General features: G+C 51.5%; 3 protein-coding genes across 19 annotated transcripts; 2 read left to right on the forward strand and 1 right to left on the reverse strand.

Annotated features, from left to right (window-relative positions):
* Positions 1-329: 329 nt before the first annotated feature.
* Positions 330-4,546, reverse strand: Sharpin (SHANK-associated RH domain interactor). 2 transcript variants are annotated; one of them, XM_039079946.2, is made up of 9 exons: positions 4,004-4,201; positions 3,578-3,752; positions 1,591-1,725; positions 1,376-1,517; positions 1,189-1,297; positions 951-1,104; positions 765-880; positions 542-670; positions 330-442 (listed from the first exon to the last, which is right to left on the reverse strand). In XM_039079946.2, exons 1-8 carry the CDS (start codon positions 4,199-4,201, stop codon positions 554-556), a joined length of 1,146 nt encoding a protein of 381 aa, XP_038935874.1. In that variant the 3' UTR covers positions 330-442; positions 542-553. The 2 variants fall into 2 exon arrangements, with proteins under 2 accessions (XP_038935874.1, NP_112415.1); NM_031153.2 differs by having other exon boundaries at positions 334-471; positions 4,004-4,546.
* A 323-nt stretch (positions 4,547-4,869) lies between these two features.
* On the forward strand, positions 4,870-7,903 carry Maf1 (MAF1 homolog, negative regulator of RNA polymerase III). 8 transcript variants are annotated; one of them, NM_001014085.1, is made up of 8 exons: positions 4,870-5,174; positions 5,946-6,078; positions 6,184-6,312; positions 6,385-6,550; positions 6,675-6,796; positions 6,877-6,996; positions 7,124-7,264; positions 7,395-7,903. In NM_001014085.1, exons 2-8 carry the CDS (start codon positions 5,996-5,998, stop codon positions 7,414-7,416), a joined length of 783 nt encoding a protein of 260 aa, NP_001014107.1. In that variant the 5' UTR covers positions 4,870-5,174; positions 5,946-5,995; the 3' UTR covers positions 7,417-7,903. The 8 variants fall into 8 exon arrangements, with proteins under 8 accessions (NP_001014107.1, XP_063119665.1, XP_006241873.1 ...); XM_063263595.1 differs by having other exon boundaries at positions 5,030-5,174; positions 6,153-6,312; positions 7,124-7,275; XM_006241811.3 differs by having other exon boundaries at positions 5,030-5,174; positions 6,153-6,312.
* Positions 7,904-7,938: 35 nt separating this feature from the next.
* Wdr97 (WD repeat domain 97) lies at positions 7,939-16,681 on the forward strand. Of its 9 annotated transcripts, XM_006241913.5 has the most exons (24): positions 7,949-8,195; positions 8,376-8,512; positions 8,659-9,287; positions 9,414-9,535; positions 9,668-10,367; positions 10,460-10,602; positions 10,689-10,925; positions 11,002-11,092; positions 11,264-11,396; positions 11,480-11,601; positions 11,807-11,867; positions 12,011-12,163; positions 12,243-12,509; positions 12,597-12,719; positions 12,796-12,879; positions 13,845-13,973; positions 14,056-14,274; positions 14,353-14,523; positions 14,661-14,858; positions 14,948-15,069; positions 15,144-15,300; positions 15,546-16,123; positions 16,209-16,270; positions 16,374-16,681. In XM_006241913.5, the coding sequence occupies exons 1-24, from the start codon at positions 8,060-8,062 to the stop codon at positions 16,568-16,570; spliced, it is 4,971 nt and encodes a 1,656-aa protein (XP_006241975.1). In that variant the 5' UTR covers positions 7,949-8,059; the 3' UTR covers positions 16,571-16,681. The 9 variants fall into 9 exon arrangements, with proteins under 9 accessions (XP_038936464.1, XP_038936465.1, XP_038936466.1 ...); XM_006241914.5 differs by lacking the exons at positions 11,264-11,396; positions 11,480-11,601; XM_008765632.4 differs by lacking the exons at positions 15,144-15,300; positions 16,209-16,270; positions 16,374-16,681 and having other exon boundaries at positions 7,948-8,195; positions 15,546-15,794.
* Positions 16,682-20,000: the final 3,319 nt, after the last annotated feature.

Below are 20,000 nucleotides of genomic sequence, written 5' to 3' on the forward strand. Positions count from 1 at the left end.
CAGGAGATTCACAATTCCCAGTGCTAAAACACCCCAAGTGGGGAAGGAGAAATACTTGGTCCTGCTGTTGGTATACTGGCTGAAGCAGCTAAAAATAATGGTTATTGCAGTATAGGATTTGAGAAGGACAACAAATGGGGAACCCCGGTAGGCTCAGAGGCTCTGTAAAGAATTATGTTCTCTGACCACTAGGACTTGATTCTAAGTGTACACTTCAGTAGTCTACTATTTGTGTTTGGAGAACCCCACCAGCTGCTGATGGGCAGAACCTTGTTTTCTTGCTCTTCTGGAGCTGGGCAATTGCAACTCCATATCCAAGAAAAGGACACAGGCTGGCTCTTATGTGTCTTTAATTACTGGCTTGTGGCCCCTGTTCTCTAACACTGGCATCTCTGTCCCCAACAAGCAGCGGTCCCCTCCAAAGTTCAGGTGGTGGTTGGGCCTGTGACAAGAGGGCATATTCTCTGTAACCTGAGGAAGAAAATAGGTTATTCCTGATTATTCTATACTCTCTCCCCTCATCCCCACCAGCCTCTTGTACCTTTGGTGGCTTCTAGGTGGAAGTTGCAGTAAGGGGATCCCAAGCACAGGGCCTTTGGGTGCTACACATCTCACAGCCAGGGCGGTTTGAAGCATTGATGAAGGTGCAGGAAGGGCAAGACCAGCCAGGCTGGGAAGGTGGGAAAACTGTTGATGCTTCCTAGTTCTTCCAATGCCCACAGCTGCCCATATCTGGCCCACACCCAGACTGGTTATTGGCCCACCTGAGGGGGACTTGGGAGACTGGAACTGGATGCCTGGAGGTTATGAGGCAGCTCCAATGACTGAGGAAACAAGCATCCTAATTTCCTATCCATCTTGGAGTGTTGAGGGCTGTGTCCTATAACAGAGGAGAAGGCTCAGGGCCATCTCAAGACTACACCCACCTCTCTATCCCATTAAGTACTAACCTGAAACTTCTCGGGGGGCTGAGAGCAAGTAAAGAAAAGCAGGGTCCCCATCTTGAGAGACCCCATAGGAAGCAAGGCTTCGTTCAGGCATACACAGGCACCGGCCAATGACCCAGCGCTGCACAGCTGGTGGGAAACCGAACTCTGAGAACACCTGCGGCCAGAACATCAGGGCTAGGCAGTGTCACTCACCCAGGATCCCTGCTGTGCCCGTGAGATTCCCAAAGCCCATGCTCACCTGTTCCTGGAGGGCTGCAATGGAACAGTGTGGGTGGATCTGCAGTGAGACATGGGCAGACGACGAAGAGGATAAAACCGATGTGGCATCTTCAACTGTGACTTGCAGCCTGGGTCAGAATATAGATCAAGGTGTTGGGACTGTTAACCCGGGAAGGTCAGGAGGGCAGAGTAAGACCAGGCCTTACCTTATGGGACCCCGTGGGAACCAGGCCTCTAAGAGCTGGACATTGAGAGCCACATGATGCTGTGCCAGGATTGCCGCCACTTGGGCTGCTGCTTTCTCATCCCCACCTGCAATGGCCTGGGCCAGGTGTGTAGCCAGCTCTTCTACAAAGAGAAAAGACAGCTATCACAGCTAGATACCAACCACAGCCCCCAACTCCTTCCAGTCTGTCTTTACCTTTTTTCAAGTTTCCAGAACCTTGAGGAAGGTCCATCTCTGGTTGGGTTGCTTTAGGTGTTGGAGTCACAGAAGAACATGGTGGAGAAGTGGGGCACATGGCTGGGGTTGGGACTGGGGCTGTGCTGTCATTGCCTAAGAGGGAAGATGTGGATTAGACTAGTGGTCTCCAACCTCAGGTTTTTAGGATCTTTGCCTTCTCTGCCTCATTCTACTATCTTTAGGCCATAATTCAAGCTAAATCTTCCTCTCCTAGCCTTGGCCCTCAAAACAAAAACAACTCTCAATTGGAGAGAGATGGAACTGTTTTTGTGTAGCCTGGGTGTTCTGGAACTCACTCTGTAGACCAGGCTAGCCTCGAACTCAGAGATCGGCCTGCCTCTGCCTCCTGAAGTTGCTGGGATTAAAAGTGTGCACCACCACTGCCTGGCTTAAAGTGCTTTCTATACAGACATAGACCTGAGAGTTCAAATCCCCCCAAACCATATAAAACCAAGCATGAAAGTGTAGATCTGTAATCCCAGTGTTAGTATGGTGAGATAGGGGTTAAGGCAAGCTCAGAAATGTGGGGATTCAGGAAACTACCCTGGCTTATAAAAAGGCTAAAACAGTAGAAACTCTCCAACAAGGTGGAAAGTGAGGACTGACACTCAAGGTTGCCGTCCCAAGATTGCCCTCTGACTTCTATATATGCTATGCACATGTATGCCTCTATACAAATACATACACACCACAGACACCCACACAGAGGAAAAAGAAAAAAGTAGTGCCCAGTTGGATGGTACACATCTACAACACCACACTCTGGGTGCATGGGTAAGAGGATCACTGACAGTTCAAAGCCAACTTGGGCTACATAGTGAATTTGAGATCAGCCTGGAATTCACATTAAGACCTTGCCAGAAAAAACACTATTAAGGGCTGGATACACATCTGGCAAATGAATGACAAGAGAACTTTTCAATGCTAAGTTACCCTGGTCTCATGTCAGTCTCAGGTCTTCCTCAGATATCTGTAGGCATTCCTACCTACCGCTTCCCAGGGAACTGTCTACATCAGTGGTTCTCAACCTGTGGATTTCAACCCTTTTGGGAGTCGAATGACCCTTTCAGAGGGGTCACCTAAGTCCATTGGAAAATATTTACATTATAATTCATAACAGCAAAATTACAGTTATGAAAGTAGCAATGAAGATAAATTTATGGCTGGGGGCATCACATAATATAAAGAACAGTATTAAAGAGTTGAAGCATTAGGAAGCTGGAGAACTGCTAGTCTACATACAAGGCCTTCTCTGTACTTCTCTGGTGACCTTGGGTGACCTCTCCGACTCCCAGTCTTTACCTGTCCAGAGTCCCTGCCATGCCCGTGCTTTTCCAAGCAGGCACAGTGTAAAAGCCTCATACTAAGTGGTTCTTCTCACTGAGTCTGAATCGCTAATGCTTCCACAAAACCTACCTAATTCCAACTCCTGAGACCCTCTGGTCTTCTTTGTAGCCTTGTTTATACCACTCCACATAATTGCAGAATCTCTATCTTTACCTTTTTTCAGGTCTCTGTTATTTTCCCACTGAACACAACCCATTGTTCTTAAACTCCGTCCTGCAGCAATACTGGCTCCTCCTTTTCTGGTACTCCAGATGTCAGCTCTTTTTTTTTTTTTAAATATTTTATTTATTTATAATATATTATGATTACACTGTCGCTATCTTCAGACACACCAGAAGAGGGCATCAGACTCATTTCAGATGGTTGTGAGCCACCATGTGGTTGCTGGGATTTGAACTCAGGACTTTGGGAAGAGCAGTCGGTGCTCTTAACCACTGAGCCATCTCTCCATCCCCAGATGTCAGCTCTTAAACCTTTTATTTCTCCACTTTCTTCCTCTTGGAAGCCTTCCTAAACGCCCAGCCTTTCCCATCACTACCCGCAACCATGACTAGGAGGCCCAGACTTATTTAAAAAGCATTTATTCCACAACACTGACCATTTTGTCCTTCTGCGGTGGCATCTCGCACCAGTGCTGCCCACTGCTGTGCTTCCTCAGAGTTGAGGAAGTGCACACTGAAGGTTCCAGGACCTCCAGGTGGAGGCTGCAGCTCGTGTTGGTTAGGACCACGAATGGTATAGCAAATAGACTCCAAGGGCCATTCTAAACTGACCTGAACAGGGAAAGAGTACTCGGTCAGTGGTTCCTCTCCATTACTCCCACGAACATGAAAGGAAAAGAAAATAGACAATTGTTACGGTCCTAAACTTTTCTTGCCTGTTATCTTACCAATTCCTCACAAGGTTTGTAAATCAGGTATCAGCATTCCCACTTTTACAGGCAATCAAAGAGAAATAACTGCGTAAGTACTGTCATCAAGGTAATCGTGAGAAAGTTGATTCCAGCATCCAGGCCCACACTCACCGCCCCTGGCTCAATGCCTAACAGTCCCAGCCGGAAGCGTCCAGGCCGCTCAGGGTCGGCTTTCAACTGCAGCTTTCGCAGCTGCGCTTCGTCTTCATGTCCGGCGCCCAGGAGTCTCACCGCGGCTTGCACTGCCAGGAGCACCACAGGTGAAGCAGGGTCTGCAGCCGCTGCCGCACCGCCGGCGGGCGGCGACATTTCTGGTCCGGCGGAGTCCTGACTCTCCGAGAGCGCTTCCGTGATACAGAACTGTCGAGTACTTCCGCCGACAGAAACTTGGACTGTGAGGCTAGGTTCCGGATGTGGCAGAGCGTGGAGAACAAGAAGGACACAGTGCTGCGCACTACCAGAGCCTGATAGCTCATTAAGGGATAGAGATGGTCCAAGGATCTCCAGGTACAGTCCGTCCACGCTAGTCACGTTTCTGCAGGACCTGGGGACAGTGTCACAGACCGATCACCGTTCACAAAAAGGAGGCAAGGATGGACTTTTCTTAAAAGTTCGAACGAACGATAGCTGCTGCCCGACATAAGCCAAAACCAGTTACCGAAGCGAGCCAGGCGTCAATACACACAAACACAGTAGACGTACTTCGAAACTGTGCACCACTCTGGAAAGAGGGTTGACTCCTGGGGGCGGGGCAGGTATGTCTCTAACCAATGAACACTAAGAGGGGAGGCGGGTTCGTAAGCAAAGGCGAGACAGACAAGCTACACAACCAGTAGAAGTGGAAGGTAAGGCTGAGTGGCGGAAGACTCTTCCAATAAGGTTTCTCATAGTCTGGACCCTGTGGTTGGAGTGGACCATTCAGAGGAGTGGGGTTGGACCCGTCGGACGCTTGTTGTTGTCGGGCCGGGGGAGGCGGAGGTCGCTGTTTCGTTCTCTGGCTGGTGCGATCTCGGCGGTCCGCGGCAGGTCGGTCGCGAAAGCGGACGCTGCAGGGGGGCGAGGCTATGTCGCGGCTGCAGCCCGTATGGGCCGGCAGGGCCTGGAGTAACGGGACGTCGCCGCGAAGCTTCTTCCCCCGGATACAGTGCGGCCCTAGTGGAGGCCGCGGCGCCGCCCTCCAGTCCTGAAGAACCCGCGCTGCGCAGAGCCCGCGCCGCCGTCACCTCGGCACCGACACTAAGCAACCCAGCTAGCTTGGCTTGATCTAGCCCATTTTTGGCAGGTGGGTGTCCTCCTTGTGCTCCAAGCGGTCCGGGCTTGCGGGAACCACAGTCCCCGGCGGGCCTCGCGCTGCTGCAGTGCCTCATGGGACTTGTAGTTCCAACGCTGCCTGGGGCTGGAACCGCTCTCTTGATGCACTGCCTCCTGGGGCTTGTAGTTTCCCGTTATGAATCTGTTAGCTGTAGGCTTACAGGGCAACAATGCCAGGAGACTGCTGGCCTGAGCTAGCAGAAGCAGTGTATCCGTCTGTCCTACACACTTCGACGTACGAAGTACGAATTAGGCATACTTGCAAATAGAACTGAAGAAATCATGGGTTTCCGCCTCTTGCCAGGAAGCAGCGAAGCAACCCATAGAACCGAGGAAGAGCGTCCATACAGGTGACCCTCAAGGCTCGAAACCCCAGATTCCCGGTTCCAAACCGGATGGCAGATTCTTATCCTGATTGAGGACCTTACAACAGTCAGAGGGTGCCTGCAGAATGCCGATGGGGGTAGGAATGTCGAGAGTGGGTGGGCCCCCTGGCCCCAGTACTCATACGTGTAGGCGGATTTGGGATTGAGCTAGAACCTGGACATGCCATCCTTAGGTAACAGGATCATCTCCCTATCAGCCAACGCTGAGTTCTCAGGGTCAGGTAAGGTGAGGAAGAGGAGCTACATGATGGACTCAATGTTAGATGGAGCTGCGAACAATATTCTGCTAGTGGGTGGAAAGGCTGAAAGCAGCCCTTTGGAGCTAGGTAGCCATACCTGGCTTCCCACATTCCCAGGTAGCGCTGCACTAGTCCCACTGGCACAAGAAGCTCCCTTCCCAAAGGACATGAAGCTATTGGAGAACTCCAGCTTTGAGGCCATCAACTCACAGTTGACAGTGGAGACTGGAGATGCCCATATTATTGGCAGGTGAGGCCGGCGGCTCTGGGGATGTCTCTGAGGTTACTGTTTGGTCCCTGAGTTAAAGCATCCGGGTGGGTTAGCATGTTTCATGGCCCTGCCTGCGTCTTTTAGGATCGAAAGCTATTCCTGTAAGATGGCAGGCGACGATAAGCATATGTTTAAGCAGTTCTGCCAGGAGGGCCAGCCCCATGTGCTGGAGGCACTGTCCCCGCCCCAGACCTCAGGCCTCAGTCCCAGCAGGTAAGCTGAGGTGGAGACTGCCTTCTGGGGTGTGTGGGACGGTGGGCAAAGCTGACATTTATCTCTGTTCAGACTGAGCAAGAGCCAGGGTGGTGAGGATGAAAGTCCTCTAAGTGACAAGTGCAGTCGTAAGACCCTCTTCTATCTGATTGCCACCCTCAACGAGTCCTTCCGGCCAGACTATGACTTCAGCACAGCCAGAAGTCACGAATTCAGCCGGGAGCCAAGCCTCCGCTGGGTAAGGATGGATAGAAGGGCCCTAAACCACGAGGTCCTTATCATTGCCTCCCTACTTTGTGTAGACTCATGGGTTCTACCTGCCGCCCTGGGCCTTGGTCAGTCCTGACTGTAACTTCCTACAGGTGGTAAATGCGGTCAACTGCAGCCTGTTTTCAGCTGTTCGGGAAGACTTCAAGGCCCTGAAGCCACAGCTGTGGAATGCAGTGGACGAGGAAATCTGCTTGGCTGAATGTGACATCTACAGGTAGGCTCACACCTTTGCAGCTAGGCATGGCGGGGGTATGGCGGTGGGAGCCTCATACTTCTGCCTCTTCCCCTCTCCAGCTATAACCCAGATCTAGACTCCGACCCCTTTGGGGAAGATGGAAGCCTCTGGTCATTCAACTACTTCTTCTACAACAAGCGACTTAAACGAATTGTCTTCTTTAGCTGCCGCTCCATCAGGTTGGTACCATGCCACTTGCTTTCTCCAGCTCCCTCTTTGACTCACACCATTCCTTAACTGGGTCTACTGTCCTTGGGACAGCCTGGGACAGGAGAGCCTAAGTCTGGTGTCTCTGTCCCCATCCAGTGGCTCCACCTACACACCCTCAGAGGCAGGCAACGCCCTGGACTTGGAACTGGGGGCAGAAGAGGTTGATGAAGAGAGTGGAGGTGGAGGTGGAGGTGGTGAGGGCAGGGCGGAGGAGACCAGCACCATGGAGGAAGACAGGTGTGGCGGAGGTGGCTGTGGCCATGGCCCTATCCTCGGGAGCCTGGAATGGGTGGAGTAGATTAGGGTTCCTTTTGCCTGGCCTGGTTGCTATCTCCTAAAGGCCTACTGTGTGCCAACTTCTGCCTAGGGTTCCAGTGATATGTATGTGATGAGAAGAAGCGGAGGGCCCAGCTTTCCAGCTTCGACCAGTGCCTGGACCTGTCTACCCGAGGAGCTCCAGAGACTCCCCAGATGCCGGCTACGCCTTGGCACTGCCTAAGGCTATACCTGCCTAGCCCTTTGGTTTCAGCCTGTGGATGTCCACTCACCCCTGCAGGCTCCTACTGCCCATGCTGTGGCTGGATCAAGCAGCACGGGGTCTGATAGAAAAAGTGACTGCTCTGCACCAACGGTCTGTCACAGACAGGACAGCTGGACCACAGAGTTTATTTTTGTATTTCTTATTGGGCCTGTACACTCCAGCTCTAAGGGCCAGTAGTTTGAAGGCCCTATAAGTGGTGCCCAGTGTTTATGGGGTCTGGTCTTTGACCAACCCCTGGTGCCCACTTTTGCCCCCCACTTCACCAGGTGGGACACATGCACTGAGTGTCACTTTGCTGCAGCTCATTTGTTTCCAATAAAAGTTTCTGTGACTTAGATGGAACTTGGAAGTTTGTGGGGGCGGGGCCTGCGTCGTGGGCGGGGCCTGCGTCGTGGGCGGGGCTGGTAGCATTTGGTATCTTAGCAACAGCTGCTGCCTTACCGTTACTTAGTCTCAGAGCTGTTAATATCTCTTAACCTCTGGGACTGCCCATGGGAGACATGGAGGACAAGATATTGGACACAATCCTCCGTTCAGAGATTGACAGCTTGGCAGTGGATTTAGCAGACTTTTATGATCAGGACATCTATGATATCCCAGATCCTGGGGTGCTTATAGAAAAGAATGGTGAGGACATCTAGCATTGTTCAGGCATCCCTCTAGGAAGCAGGCATTCCTCAGCCTCTGTTCGCTCCTGAAGGTGTAACTCTCTGGGTAGTCCTCGACCCAGCATGTCCCTCAGAGGAGGGCTCCTTGTTGCTTGGGGCACAAGGCCATGGTGACACTGTGCCCTCTACTGGTTTACAGAATTGGGTCTGTTGGGAGGACCAGAGGTACCACAGCTCTTTACCAATAGCCAGAGGTGGCGGAGTATGTCACTGCGTTCCCGGGCCAGACTGCTGTGGCTACACCTACGTGCATACCTCCATGACATTGTGGAAAAGGTGTGGTTCTCCATTAGGTTTCTTCTTGGGCTCTTCCCTTGAGAACTGGGCACCAACTCTCCTGGTCCTTAACCAGTTTCCCTAGGCAGAAGATCTCATGCCTCCCTCCACTGCTCACGTGGACATCTGTCTACTCTGGTCTGCAGGAGAAGAGGGCAGAGCTGAGGGTCGCTCGCATGACACATGGCCTGGAGCCACTGCGTCGCCTCGAGGTGGAAACTGGACTGTGCTCCGTAGCGCAGGATCCAGTGGGTGAACGCTTCATGGTACTAGATGGTGACGGTTACCTGCACCAGCATACCAAGGATGGCTGGGAGCAGGCAAAGCTGAAGCCTCCTGTTGTGCTTAATGGGCTAGCGACTGTGTCTGGCCCTCTGGGAGAATTAGGCCGCTTTGTTGGCTGGGGCCCAGCTGGACTAAGCATATTAGGGGAAGACTTCCACCTGCTCTGGCTGAGCCAGCCACGGGTGAGGAAGTCACCGGACCAGGAGCCTTTTTGCTGCTTACCAGTTCCCACCCTGGGTCTGTTGATTGTGGCCCAGATGGGTGGCAGCCTGGAGCTCTGGAAGTTCCGATCGGGTGGTCGCCGCCTGGTACCCTGCGGCTCACCTTTGCAGCCACCACCCAGCTTGGCTGGCTCGCTCAAGTGTCTGGCCCTAGGGCTGGACTCTGACCACTGCAGTTGGCATTGCTTTGCTGCCTATGGCTCGGCGGTGCTCACTTTTGACCTGGACGACTGGGCTCTCATAAATGTTAGCCAGGATCTGCATAAAACGTGAGGGGAGTCGGGACAGGTGGACGGGAGGCAGATCCCTTAAGGAGAGCCAATTGTTGCAGGGGCTGTAGGACCCACAGACAGGGCTGTGCTGAGTCCACTGGGCCTCCCGTTCCCCACCTCTAGCATCATCTCAGATCTGGATTACTGTGAGGAGATATCCGCTATGGTGACAGCTTCCCGGGATAGTACTGTGAAAGTGTGGGAAGCTGACTGGCAGATCCGGATGGTGTTTGTAGGACACACAGGTGGGTCAGTCTGGCAGCTCTTTCAGCCCTTCTCATTCTCATTCTAAGTTTGCCCCTCTCCGGTGTTGGCTAGATCCCAGGAATTCCTCCTAAGGCTATGATGTGCCAAAATGACCTGCACCTTTCCTGCAGGCCCAGTGACAGCTATGATGGTGCTTCCAAACAGCACGCTGGCAGTGTCTGCCTCACAGGACGGGACAATTCGCACATGGGACCTGCAGGCCGAAGCTCAGGTGGGAGAGGTTACTCTGGATTACTGGACCGAAGGCATAATCTCTGAGAAAGTGAGCCGTTTGCTGGCTCCTGCAAGTCCTGGCTGGCCGGTGCTCTCTCTCTGCTCAAAAAGCATAGGGCTCTGGCGTGTGCGTACCCTCTATTCACCATTAGCACAGCTTTCCGCACCAGTGCTCCATATACAGGTGGCTCCAGTGCTGCCAGCACCAACCGAGCCATCTCTGCCTGCTCGCCTTGTATGTGCCTGCGCAGATGGGTCGGTCTACCTGGTGTCAGCTACTACAGGACGAACTGTGAGTTCACTTCTGCTGGAGCCGGAAGACTGTGCCGCTGGGGTGGTTTATTGTTTGTCTCGAGAAGCATTGTGGGTGCTAACACGCTCAGGGCACCTAGTGCGCGCCAATGCTGCACGCTGCCCGATGGTGGTGGTACACCGCCTGCGCCCACCTCTACCCCCAGCGCCGCAGCCTTGCTGCCTGCACCTCTACAGTCATCTTACAGACCCTCGGAGTGCATTCGCTTGCTGGGAGATGATGCGCGAGAATCAGGGTGACATGATCCGCAGTGCCATTGCCTGGGCCTGGAAAAATAAGAATAGGTGGGCAGTATGGCCATCTGAGGCTAGTTAAGGCCAACTGGGGCTGACTTAGTGACAGAGCCTTAGCCAACAGGCTCCATCCTGTCCCACAGGTTTCTACCAGTGATGGGGCACTCAGATGGCACACTGTCTGTGTTGGATTGGCGCACATCAACGACAATCTTTGTCACAGAAGCGCACAGCCCAGGGCCAGTGACTGCTATTGGGTCCACCTGGAACAGCATTGTGACTTCAGGTTAGTACCTTCTCTCCCTCAGAGATGGCCTGGGCGCCCCTGCACTAAGTACCTGAGGTCCCAGGCCTGACTCCTGTCACCCAAAGGTGCCGATCTGACAGTAAAGATGTGGCGCGTGTTCCCCTATGCTGAGGAGTGCCTGAGCCTGCTACGCACCTTTTCCTGCTGCCATCCGGTGGTAATGCTCTGTGTCCTGGGGAAGCGCATCACTGTAGGCTTCGAGGATCCAGAGAGTGCCACCTATGGCCTGGTCCAGTTTGGCCTGGGTGACAAAATGCGGTGTGACCACAGGCCACAGGATGACCCTATGGATCATATCACCGGTGAGCCTGGAACAGAGCAAAGGCGGAGCCCGTGCCCTTATTCCCAACTGCTCCCTAACCTCAGTCCTGCCCCTAGGCCTGTGCTGCTGCCCCACCCTTAAGATATATGCCTGCTCTAGCCTGGACTGCACCATCCGAATCTGGACCAGGGAGAACCTCCTGTTACGGTGGGCTGGGGCCATATGGTGTGGGGGCAGCTAATGGCTAGAGGGCAGCTAGCCAGGGCCCTTCTAACCTCTGCTTCCCATTAAAGACCAGGGGCTGGACAGGATCTTACCCCTCACTGCCTCAGGTTCCTATTCTTTGAAACAGTGGCTAGATCTCAGGTACTCTTGCAGGCTCCTGCAGCTCGATGGTCCCCCTCAGGCCCTGGCCTTCTCCAGCAATAATGGAGACCTGGTCTTCTCACTAGGTGCCCGCCTCTACACAGTGTCCTATAAGACCTACTTACCTACATCCTACCTAGTTAAGGTATTACAGTGAGGTCAGGGTGGGGAAGGTGGGCCCGGCTGCTGCACACGGACCAGACTGGGAAGGAAACTCTGCTTCTTCAGAAATTGTGTCTGAAGACCACTGATGTGGTAAATGACCCTCCGCTGCCACTGACCAGCAAGAAGCCACTGACATCCAGCCAGTTGCAGAGGCTTGCCAGTCTACATGGAGCAGCCAGCTTAAGGTCTGCTGGCGGGCCTACTCGGCTGCTGTGGCAGCCTAGGGCTTGCATAGCATTGGCCCCCAGTATGAGTTCCCTGTGCTCCCAAGTCCCTCTGGTATTACTCTCTCTCAACCCTGGAATCTTTTCTCCTGGCTAGTTCTCACTCCAGCTTCTGACCTATCCCGGTAATGTCCAGAGTCCTACCTTTGCCTGTTCCTATCTACAGTGTGGCCCTGCCCTTCGGTTATTACAAGACACCAATACTTCAGCAGCCAGTGTTGAAAGAGGTAGTGTAGGTCCCGATCCTCTGCCCCATGCCTAGTCTCAGACCACAGTCTCTCAGCCTCTGTCCTGGGACCCTCATGGTTGCTTGGGGAACACATATCAAGTCTTCAAAGAAGTACAGGTTGACCACTGATCTCCACCTCAGGACTTGGAGGATATCATAGCCCGGGATCAAGACCTTCAAGAACTGAGGCAAGGGCTGGTGGTCCCGGCAGCTCGGCCCCCACTCTCCCCGAAGCAGCGCGATGAAGCCTTTGACAATTACTTGCATCTGATCTATGGGTCTGAACTGATGATGGTAGGTGTGCAATCAGTCCCAGGCTGTGCCATGACCTTCACCTTGTCTGACCCAAGCTTCCTGTTCTTTCCTGTGCCAGGATGGAAGTTCTGAAAGGGAGTCCTCACAGTGGGGCACTGCAGCCCCAAGCACAGAGAAGGAGCCACCGGACATGGCGGACATGGAGATCCAGCCTGGGACTGCCGCCGGTGTTGGGCAGGCTGCACTTAGCATTGATATTCAGGCAGCATCCGCACCCTCAGCCCCACAAACCCCAAGAGCTCCGGGAAGGCGCTTTGCCCGCCCTCCTCGAGTCTCCTTACCCATTCCACCCACCCACCGGAAGGTGCATAGCCAGGCATCCCAGGTGAGGTCTCCTTCACTTCCAATACCCATCCATGCCTGGGCACTGTGGTCCCTGCCCCAACCCCTTCTAACTCCTTATATACTCTAGCTTCTAGCGCGTTCCTCGCTGAGCTATGAGCTGGGCCTCGGCTTGGATCTGCAGGTGCAGTGGGATCAGTTTGGAGTTAAGACCACGGACCTGGACAAATCAATCGACTATATGAAGAATAGGGTGAGGGCCCCTATGCTAGGGCAGTTTCAGGGGCTTTGGTGGTTGTGTTTTAGTCTTACTTCCTATCCCTCTCCAGGTTCCACTGTTGCTGCCAAGAAGGCCCGCAGAGCCTCTCTCAAAGCTCACGGGCTTCTTTCCTGCCACCGTAAAACCCTACAAGGTGAGACCTTACCCCTCCATCCTTCCAGAGGTGGCCTCTCCGAGCTGTCGCTCTTTGCATATCTTATCTCCCTTCGCTGTAAAGCCATTGAGTTCCACTCTGATCCAAGAGCCAAGCCTACCTGGAGCCTATAGGGTCAAGGCTTAAGAACCCTGTACCTGGCCAGGAATGGTGGCACACACCTTTATTAATCCCAGCATTCGGGAGGCAGACTCAGGCAGGTCTCTGTGAGTTCAAGGCCAGCTTGGTCTACAAAGCAGGTCCGGGACAGCTATGGTTCTGTTACACAGAACTGTCTCAAAAACAAACAGACAGACAAACAAACCCCATACCTCTCCAGCCTGGCCAGTTCTGGTGTAGACATGGACTTTTTGTTGCTTTCTAGGATTAGGCCTGAGCCAGAAGTCTATCGCCAGTGTTTGTTTCTGCACATTGGTCCTTCCAGCAGGAATGCAATGTTCCCTGTAGACTTTTTTGGAAGACCAAAGTTCTTGTGCTTCAGGGGAACAAAGTTCAGTGGGGCCAGTCTCTGAAGATCCACCATTTTCCCATACTTGGTCATACTGGCCACCCAGGCAGGCCCTAGACCCGTGCTTAGCATACCATGGTCCTGCTCTGTTGTATTATTAGCCCTTCCAGCATATCAACCTTTCTCCAAGTTCCTTTCTTCTTATCCTGCCCCCTCTACCAGGTTAAGATCCATAGAGAAGACTGTGTGTGTGCAGTCAGTACTGACCAGGGACCAGCCACTTCTGGACTTCTCTCTTCATTTACAGTTCATATCCCGCCAAAATATACTTTTCCTGGTTTCCCAAGCTGAACTGCCCATTTGCATTGTGAGAACAGAGGCTGTGTATCAGTCCAGTCTGGCTTTCGGAGGCCCATGGTTCTGGAGGTGTCCCCTGGTAATGTCTTAAGTTCAGTGATTTCAGACTCTCAGCCCAATCTGTCGCCTCTACCTCTAGCTACTCTCTAGGCCCATCAGGTTTCCTGGCTGTGTGCCCAACTCCGTGGTACTGCGGCAAATGTGGTTGCAAGCAGAGGTCAACTGTCTTGGTTCCCTGGAAGAACTTGGTTCCCAGAGCAAATTCAAGGCAAGAAATGGAGCTTGGGGTTCTCTGGGAGGGCCCTCTTACCCCGACAGCCTGCCACATGTCTCCTCTTGTTTCTCTGCAGTCCTCTGGAAGCGAAGACGACAAGTGGTTAAAGCGCCGGAAGCGTTCTTCTGCCAGGTGGCGAACTAAACTGTTCGGTTTGCTCCGGCTGACAAGGAGGAAAACAGGAGCCGAGGAAGGGGAGGAACAGGAAGAGGAAGAAGAGGAGGTGGAGGTGGAGTACATCTCCTCTTCCCCAGCTTCTGATATGGAGCCCGAACGCTGGGAACCAGACACGGAAGTAGGCACCCTAGGCTCTCCTGGGGAGGGTGAGATTGGCACTCAGAGATAGGTCTGAAGCTCCGGTCATTTCTCCTAGAGCACCACAGATTTGATCTCAAAATTTTACAATGAAACCTCCAAGTCTAAGGGCTACTCTCATCCCCGACACTCACTCTTGGAAGATCGCTATGGGCATTTGCCCAAGTTCCTGCACTATTTCGTTGTCCAGAACTGGTTCAAGAAACTGTTCCCTATCTTTACCCTGGAGGTTAGGAGCTCTGGGAAGCTGGGAAGCCTAGCTTGGGTGATGGGCAGTAGTGGGGGATAGAAGAGAGAAGGCAGGGGCTAATTTGCCTGTCGAGTGGAGTTGGAGACCAGCAGGGTGTAAGCAAATCTTCCCCACAGGCCTATCCAGAGATGGACACAATTGAGGGCTTGGCCTCCATGTTATTGGACTTCCTGTTACAAGCGACCTGGGACGACCGAGTGAACATTCTAAATGGCCTGCTGAGGTTGTTGCCTGATGTAACTGGCAACCTCCGAATCAGGCTGCAGGCCAAACTCTTGTACTTACTCAACCAAGATGATCCCCCCAAGCTCCAGGTGAGTCCCTACCTCCAGAGTACCCCATATCCTGGTCTAATCCCAGAACCGACCACAGTTCCCTACCTCGATCCTACTCCCGAGCCTAGGACCGGACTCAGAAGGAGTTTGTGATGCTGGCACTGCAGCTGCTCCTGGCCTGCAGCCTGGATGTCCTTGATGTGATATTGGAAATTATATCCTACTACCTGTACTCTCCAGCCAGCTGCCGGTGAGTCCAACTCCTGCTGGGTTTTCCCTACCAGTTTGGGAGGACTTGAGTTAAGCCTCATCGACCTGTCCTAGGGAAGAACTCAAGAATTTGCTGGAGGGGATGGGACTCTATGACCCAGATGGCTTACTGTTCAAGGAAATTATGACCTGGGTTGAGGACTTGAAACTTGAATCCAAGGAAATGATACGCGCGCAGTGTCAACAGAAGCTTGAAGCAATTTTTCTCCAGGTCTGGTGGGCCAAGGGCTGGCGGTTCACCTACTGGAAACCTATTGCCTTCTTCAGAGGCCTCCTAGAAGACCATGAGTGGTTTCCTGGGTTTTTGAAATCAGAACATTTATTGAGAGCTCCCTACACAGCAGAAGGCTGTACTTGAGTCTCAGGGTTGGGGGCTGGGTGAGGTGCCCTCTCCCTGGGGCTGGAACTCTAATAGGGGGTGTAAAGGTCCTTACTTTATGGGTCACTCCTCTGTAGATGCAAAACTTGGAGCAGTCCACAGATGGCATTTTTGTGGAGCCTTCCAGACAGGCCTCACAAACCTCCCTCATTTCTGGAGCAACCTTGCCTGCCTTGAGCACCTCTTGGACAGTCTCACAAGCATCAGAAATGTCCTTGCCTTTTCAAGAGTCATTGATGTCGTCCGTGCCTTCACCTTCGGCGCCTATGGAACCTATAGAGCTGACAGACTCTGTGGGATTCATCCCAGAACTCCCTGCCACAAGCACAAATGCGCATTTTCGTATCCAGAAAACCAAGAAGGCACTTGCTGATATGCTGCAGAACTTCTGCCTCGAGGCGTCTGCGTATGCAGCTGGGCCTGGTACGCCAAGAAGAGAGTCCTCGCTGGCGCAGTCAGCGTGGTCTCACCTTCAGACGGTGGACATGTATCCTATAGATATGCTTAATCTCTTCTGTGAGAGGCTGCGGGCACTGCAGAAGAGATCACTGGTGGTGGTGGAGGAGGAGGAGGAGGAGGAGAAGGAGCACCTACCAGAATCACTCAGAGACCAGCCAAGGCCCAACGTTGTGTTGCGGCCACCCCGGGAACGCTGGTGCGGATGACAGTGGGTCTATTGGGCTGACCCTGCCTGGGTTGCACAGAAAGAAGGTCTTGACTAAATCCTCTCCCTTCTTCAGGCTTTATCCGATCCTCCGTCTGCAGGAGGCCAAGGCACGAGGCTTTAGTGTGAGTCTCAGGGGTAAGTGGACCCAGGCCTAAAGACTGGACCCTAATGCTCCCATCTCCCCCACACCCACCCAACCTCAGCCTATAATTTCTTTTGCATGGCTCCCCACATCCAGATCGCAAGACTCGGAGGAAGAAGCTAACTCCTGGCAGTTCTATCCGAATGCTGAAGCTGCCATTGCCACGAGTGAACTTACAGCCCTTTCCCCCAGGCTGGCCTACACCCCCACGGGCACTGCCCCCGCTCCTCCTTCAGCCTACCCTTCAACGTTACTTTCTGTTCCGAGATACAGACCCTGCTGCCTACAGATGACCTTGGGAGACAGCTAGCCAAGGCTCCATGGCCAAGACCTAGTCCTACCATCTTGGCAAATCACAATACTGTGCTCTATCTAAACTAAGAAATATATATCTATTTACTTATTGTGTGTATACATACATGTTCATTTCTGTGCAAGTCCATGTGTGGGTGGGTAATGCTTGTGGAGGCCAAAACTTGATGCCCAGGGTTTATTGCTCTACACCCTGTTTTTTTTTATTATATTTTTGGTTTTATAAAACATCTCTCTACATAGCTCTGGCTATCCTGGAACTCAATATATAGACCAGGCTAGCCTCCAACTCACAGGAATCCACTTGCGCCTGCCTCCTGAGAGCTGGCCCTATTTTTATGTTCTAGTTGTTTGTTTCCCTTTACGTATGTAGCAAGTGGGTCTCAGCAGAAGGATATCTGCAGTAGGGACACCAATGACTGAACCAGATGACGTTTGAGAAAAAAGAGCCAGGTATGTCTTATGCCCAGTTGGGTGCCCTCTTCCTTTCACTCTCCAGGTGGGTGGGTAAACGCCATTTTGTTTTGTTTTGCAGGCTGCTGGTTTTGGAGGAAGGTTTGTTTTTGTTTGTTTGTTTGTTTTCCAGACAGGGTTTCTCTGTGTAGCCCTGGCTGTTTCCCACTTGCTTTTTGTCCAGGCGGGCCTGGAACTCAAAGAGATTCTCCTGGCAGGGTGCTGTTGTTATTATAGGTCACATGGCGTCCTACACCATCCTGATTACTTGTTATCTTTGTATCAACTTGCTACAAGCTAGAGTAATTTGAGAAGAGGGATCCTCGATTGGAAAAAAATGCCTACCACATTGGCCTGTGGACAAGCCTATTCTTTTTGATTATGACTGATGTGGAAGGGACAGCCCACTGTGGGTGGAGCCACCCCGGGGCAGATGGTCTTGGAATGTGTAAGGAAGCAGGCAGAGCAAGCCACTAGGAGCAAGCCAGTGAACAGCACCCCTCCGTGGCCTCTGCTACTGTTCCTGACGTCAGATTCCTGCTTTGGGTTTCTCTTCTGACTTCCCTCGGTGATGAACTGGGACCCGCAGAGTATAAATGAAAGTTGGTTTAAATAGTACAGTGTTTTATCGCGGCAAGAAACCTTAACTAAGACATCTGAAGGATAGTTTAAATTCTGTCCTTCAAAAGGGTAGTCATTACATCTCTGCCTGGATCCTGATGGGTACTGAACTGGAAAGTTATCGTTACCTTGTATCTTAGAATTGTATGTGGTCACCCATTTCAGATCACTTGTTCCTGCTAATGATATCACTTCTATCATGAATGGCCTGAGCAGGCAGCCACAGCATGGACAAAATTTCTGTTTCCTGTTGCCAAGATAAAATCGTCTCAACAAACCCAGCGGTTTAATTCCAGTACTTGGGAAACAAAGGCAGAGGCAGGTGGATCTCTTCGTTTGAGGCCAGCTTGGTCTGCAAACTGAGTTCTAGGACAGCCAGGGCTACACAGGGAAAACTAACCAACCAAACAAAAACAAACAAACAAAATCCCCAAAAGCCAGATGTGGTGGTGCATGCCCCTAATTCCAACACTTGGGAGGTAGAAGCAGCAAGATCTCTGAGTTTGAGGCCAGCCTGGTCTACAAATTAAGTTCTAGAGTAGCCAGGGCTAAACAAAACAAACAAAAGCAACTGAAGTATTTGACTCATAATTCCAGGTTACAATCTATCATTGTGGGGGAAGTCAGGGCAACAGAAACCTAGAGCAAGGGGTTGGGGATTTAGCTCAGTGGTAGAGCGCTTGCCTAGGAAGCGCAAGGCCCTGGGTTCGGTCCCCAGGTCCGAAAAAAAAAAAAAGAAAAGAAAAAAAAGGAACCTAAAGCAGCTTGTTAGGGTCAAGGAACCACTGCACAAATGCTAGAACTCTGGTCTCAGTTTATTAAAGGAATAGTTTAATAACTGATCAATCAGGGACATAGCCTAGCCTGGGGGAGCTAAGAATCTGACTCCCAATATTCCCCAGGGCCAGTTTATAAAGGCAAACCCCACAATGAGCTCACATTCAGGTATAGAAAGGGCTGCAGGGTGGTTGGTCCTTACTCAACTATTTTGACAGTTTAGACAGAACAGTTCAAATTGACCTTTGATTGGCCCTATGTGGAGCCTGTGCAGTTTCTTAAGAATAACAAACCTTATAGCAAGATCTGTGATCACCTTGATCCTCCTCTGAGTCAAACTGTTTTCTGTGACAGGCAGGCATGGAACAAAATGGCTACAAGCTATGCTAGGGGAGCAGGCCTCAACACGGCTAGTCACATGCCATCCACAGGAGAAGACGGCAATGACTCCTACATGAGAGTAGGTTTGTTTTTTCCACTCTTACAAAAATCCCTTTCCTAGGGAATGGTAACACTCACAGTGGGCAAAGTCTCTCCACTAATTAAGATAAGCCCCACAGACATGCCCAGAGGCCAACCTAATTTAGACAATCGCTGAGATTCCCTTTCTAGGCAACTGTTTTGTGTCAAGTTAACAAAGTTAACTTTATACGAAAAAAAATCTTTGAGATCATCTCATCTTATAGCTCAGGGTGGCCTCAAACTTACACTGACCTTCCCGCCTTAGCCTCCTCAGTGAGATTAGAGAAGAAGCACTATGCCTAGCTGATTTACTTTTCCTTTTTTCTTTTTTTTTCTTTTTTTTTTCAGAGCTGGGGACCGAACCCAGGGCCTTGCGGTTGCTAGGCGAGCGCTCTACCACTGAGCTAAGTCCCCAACCTGCTGATTTACTTTTCTATTTTGTTGAGATAGGGTTTCCTCTATATAACAGCCCAGCTGTCCTCTCCAGGCCCATCTATGATTTTCTTTAAAGATTGACTGATTTATTTATTTATTTATTTATTTATTTATTTATTTATATACAAGCACACTGTAGCTGTCTTCAAACACACCAGAAGAGGACATCAGATCCCATTACAGATGATTGTGAGCCACCATGTGGTTTCTGGGATTTGAACTCAGGACCTCTGGAAGAGCAGTCAGTGCTCTTAATCACTGAGCCATCTCTCCAGCTCCCATCTATGATTTTATCGCTAATAATTATACATTATATGTTATCTAATAATTATACATAGGTCCTGGGAATCTAAACCCCAGTCCTCACGCTTGCAGGGCAGCACATTAGCCACTGGGTACCTGTTTGATGAAAATGTATTGGACGCATTAATTCCAGAGGTTGACATCATTAGACCCACTCCCTGGTACCCTAGTATCCTCGAGCAAAGAACTGTATGTCAGGCAGCCGGCTCTACTAACTACCTTATGCCAATACTGGCTGTTTTGGACATTCTACAGATGTGCAGGGCTAAAATATAACTTCATTCTAAGAGGTGTGGCTTCAGCAATGATGGCTTAAACAGTTTTGGGTAGGTCTTTCCCCGCAGCCACTTGTACCAGGTC

This window comes from Rattus norvegicus, chromosome 7 (genome assembly GCF_036323735.1).
Source record: "Rattus norvegicus strain BN/NHsdMcwi chromosome 7, GRCr8, whole genome shotgun sequence".
NCBI lineage: Eukaryota > Metazoa > Chordata > Mammalia > Rodentia > Muridae > Rattus > Rattus norvegicus.

Coding starts and splice junctions, on each gene's coding strand:
- Sharpin (XM_039079946.2), bottom strand. CDS start 4,201: ATGTCGCCGCCCGCCGGCGGTGCGGCAGCGGCTGCAGACCCTGCTTCA. Junction 1,518..1,590: donor TTCTGGAAACTTGAAAAAAG/GTAAAGACAGAC, acceptor TTCTCTTTGTAG/AAGAGCTGGCTACACACCTG. Junction 881..950: donor AGCCCCCCGAGAAGTTTCAG/GTTAGTACTTAA, acceptor CCTCTGTTATAG/GACACAGCCCTCAACACTCC.
- Maf1 (XM_063263593.1), top strand. CDS start 5,996: ATGAAGCTATTGGAGAACTCCAGCTTTGAGGCCATCAACTCACAGTTG. Junction 6,551..6,674: donor GGGAGCCAAGCCTCCGCTGG/GTAAGGATGGAT, acceptor AACTTCCTACAG/GTGGTAAATGCGGTCAACTG. Junction 6,997..7,123: donor TTTAGCTGCCGCTCCATCAG/GTTGGTACCATG, acceptor GTCCCCATCCAG/TGGCTCCACCTACACACCCT.
- Wdr97 (XM_006241913.5), top strand. CDS start 8,060: ATGGGAGACATGGAGGACAAGATATTGGACACAATCCTCCGTTCAGAG. Junction 11,868..12,010: donor AGCAGCCAGTGTTGAAAGAG/GTAGTGTAGGTC, acceptor TCTCCACCTCAG/GACTTGGAGGATATCATAGC. Junction 14,275..14,352: donor GCTGGGAACCAGACACGGAA/GTAGGCACCCTA, acceptor CATTTCTCCTAG/AGCACCACAGATTTGATCTC.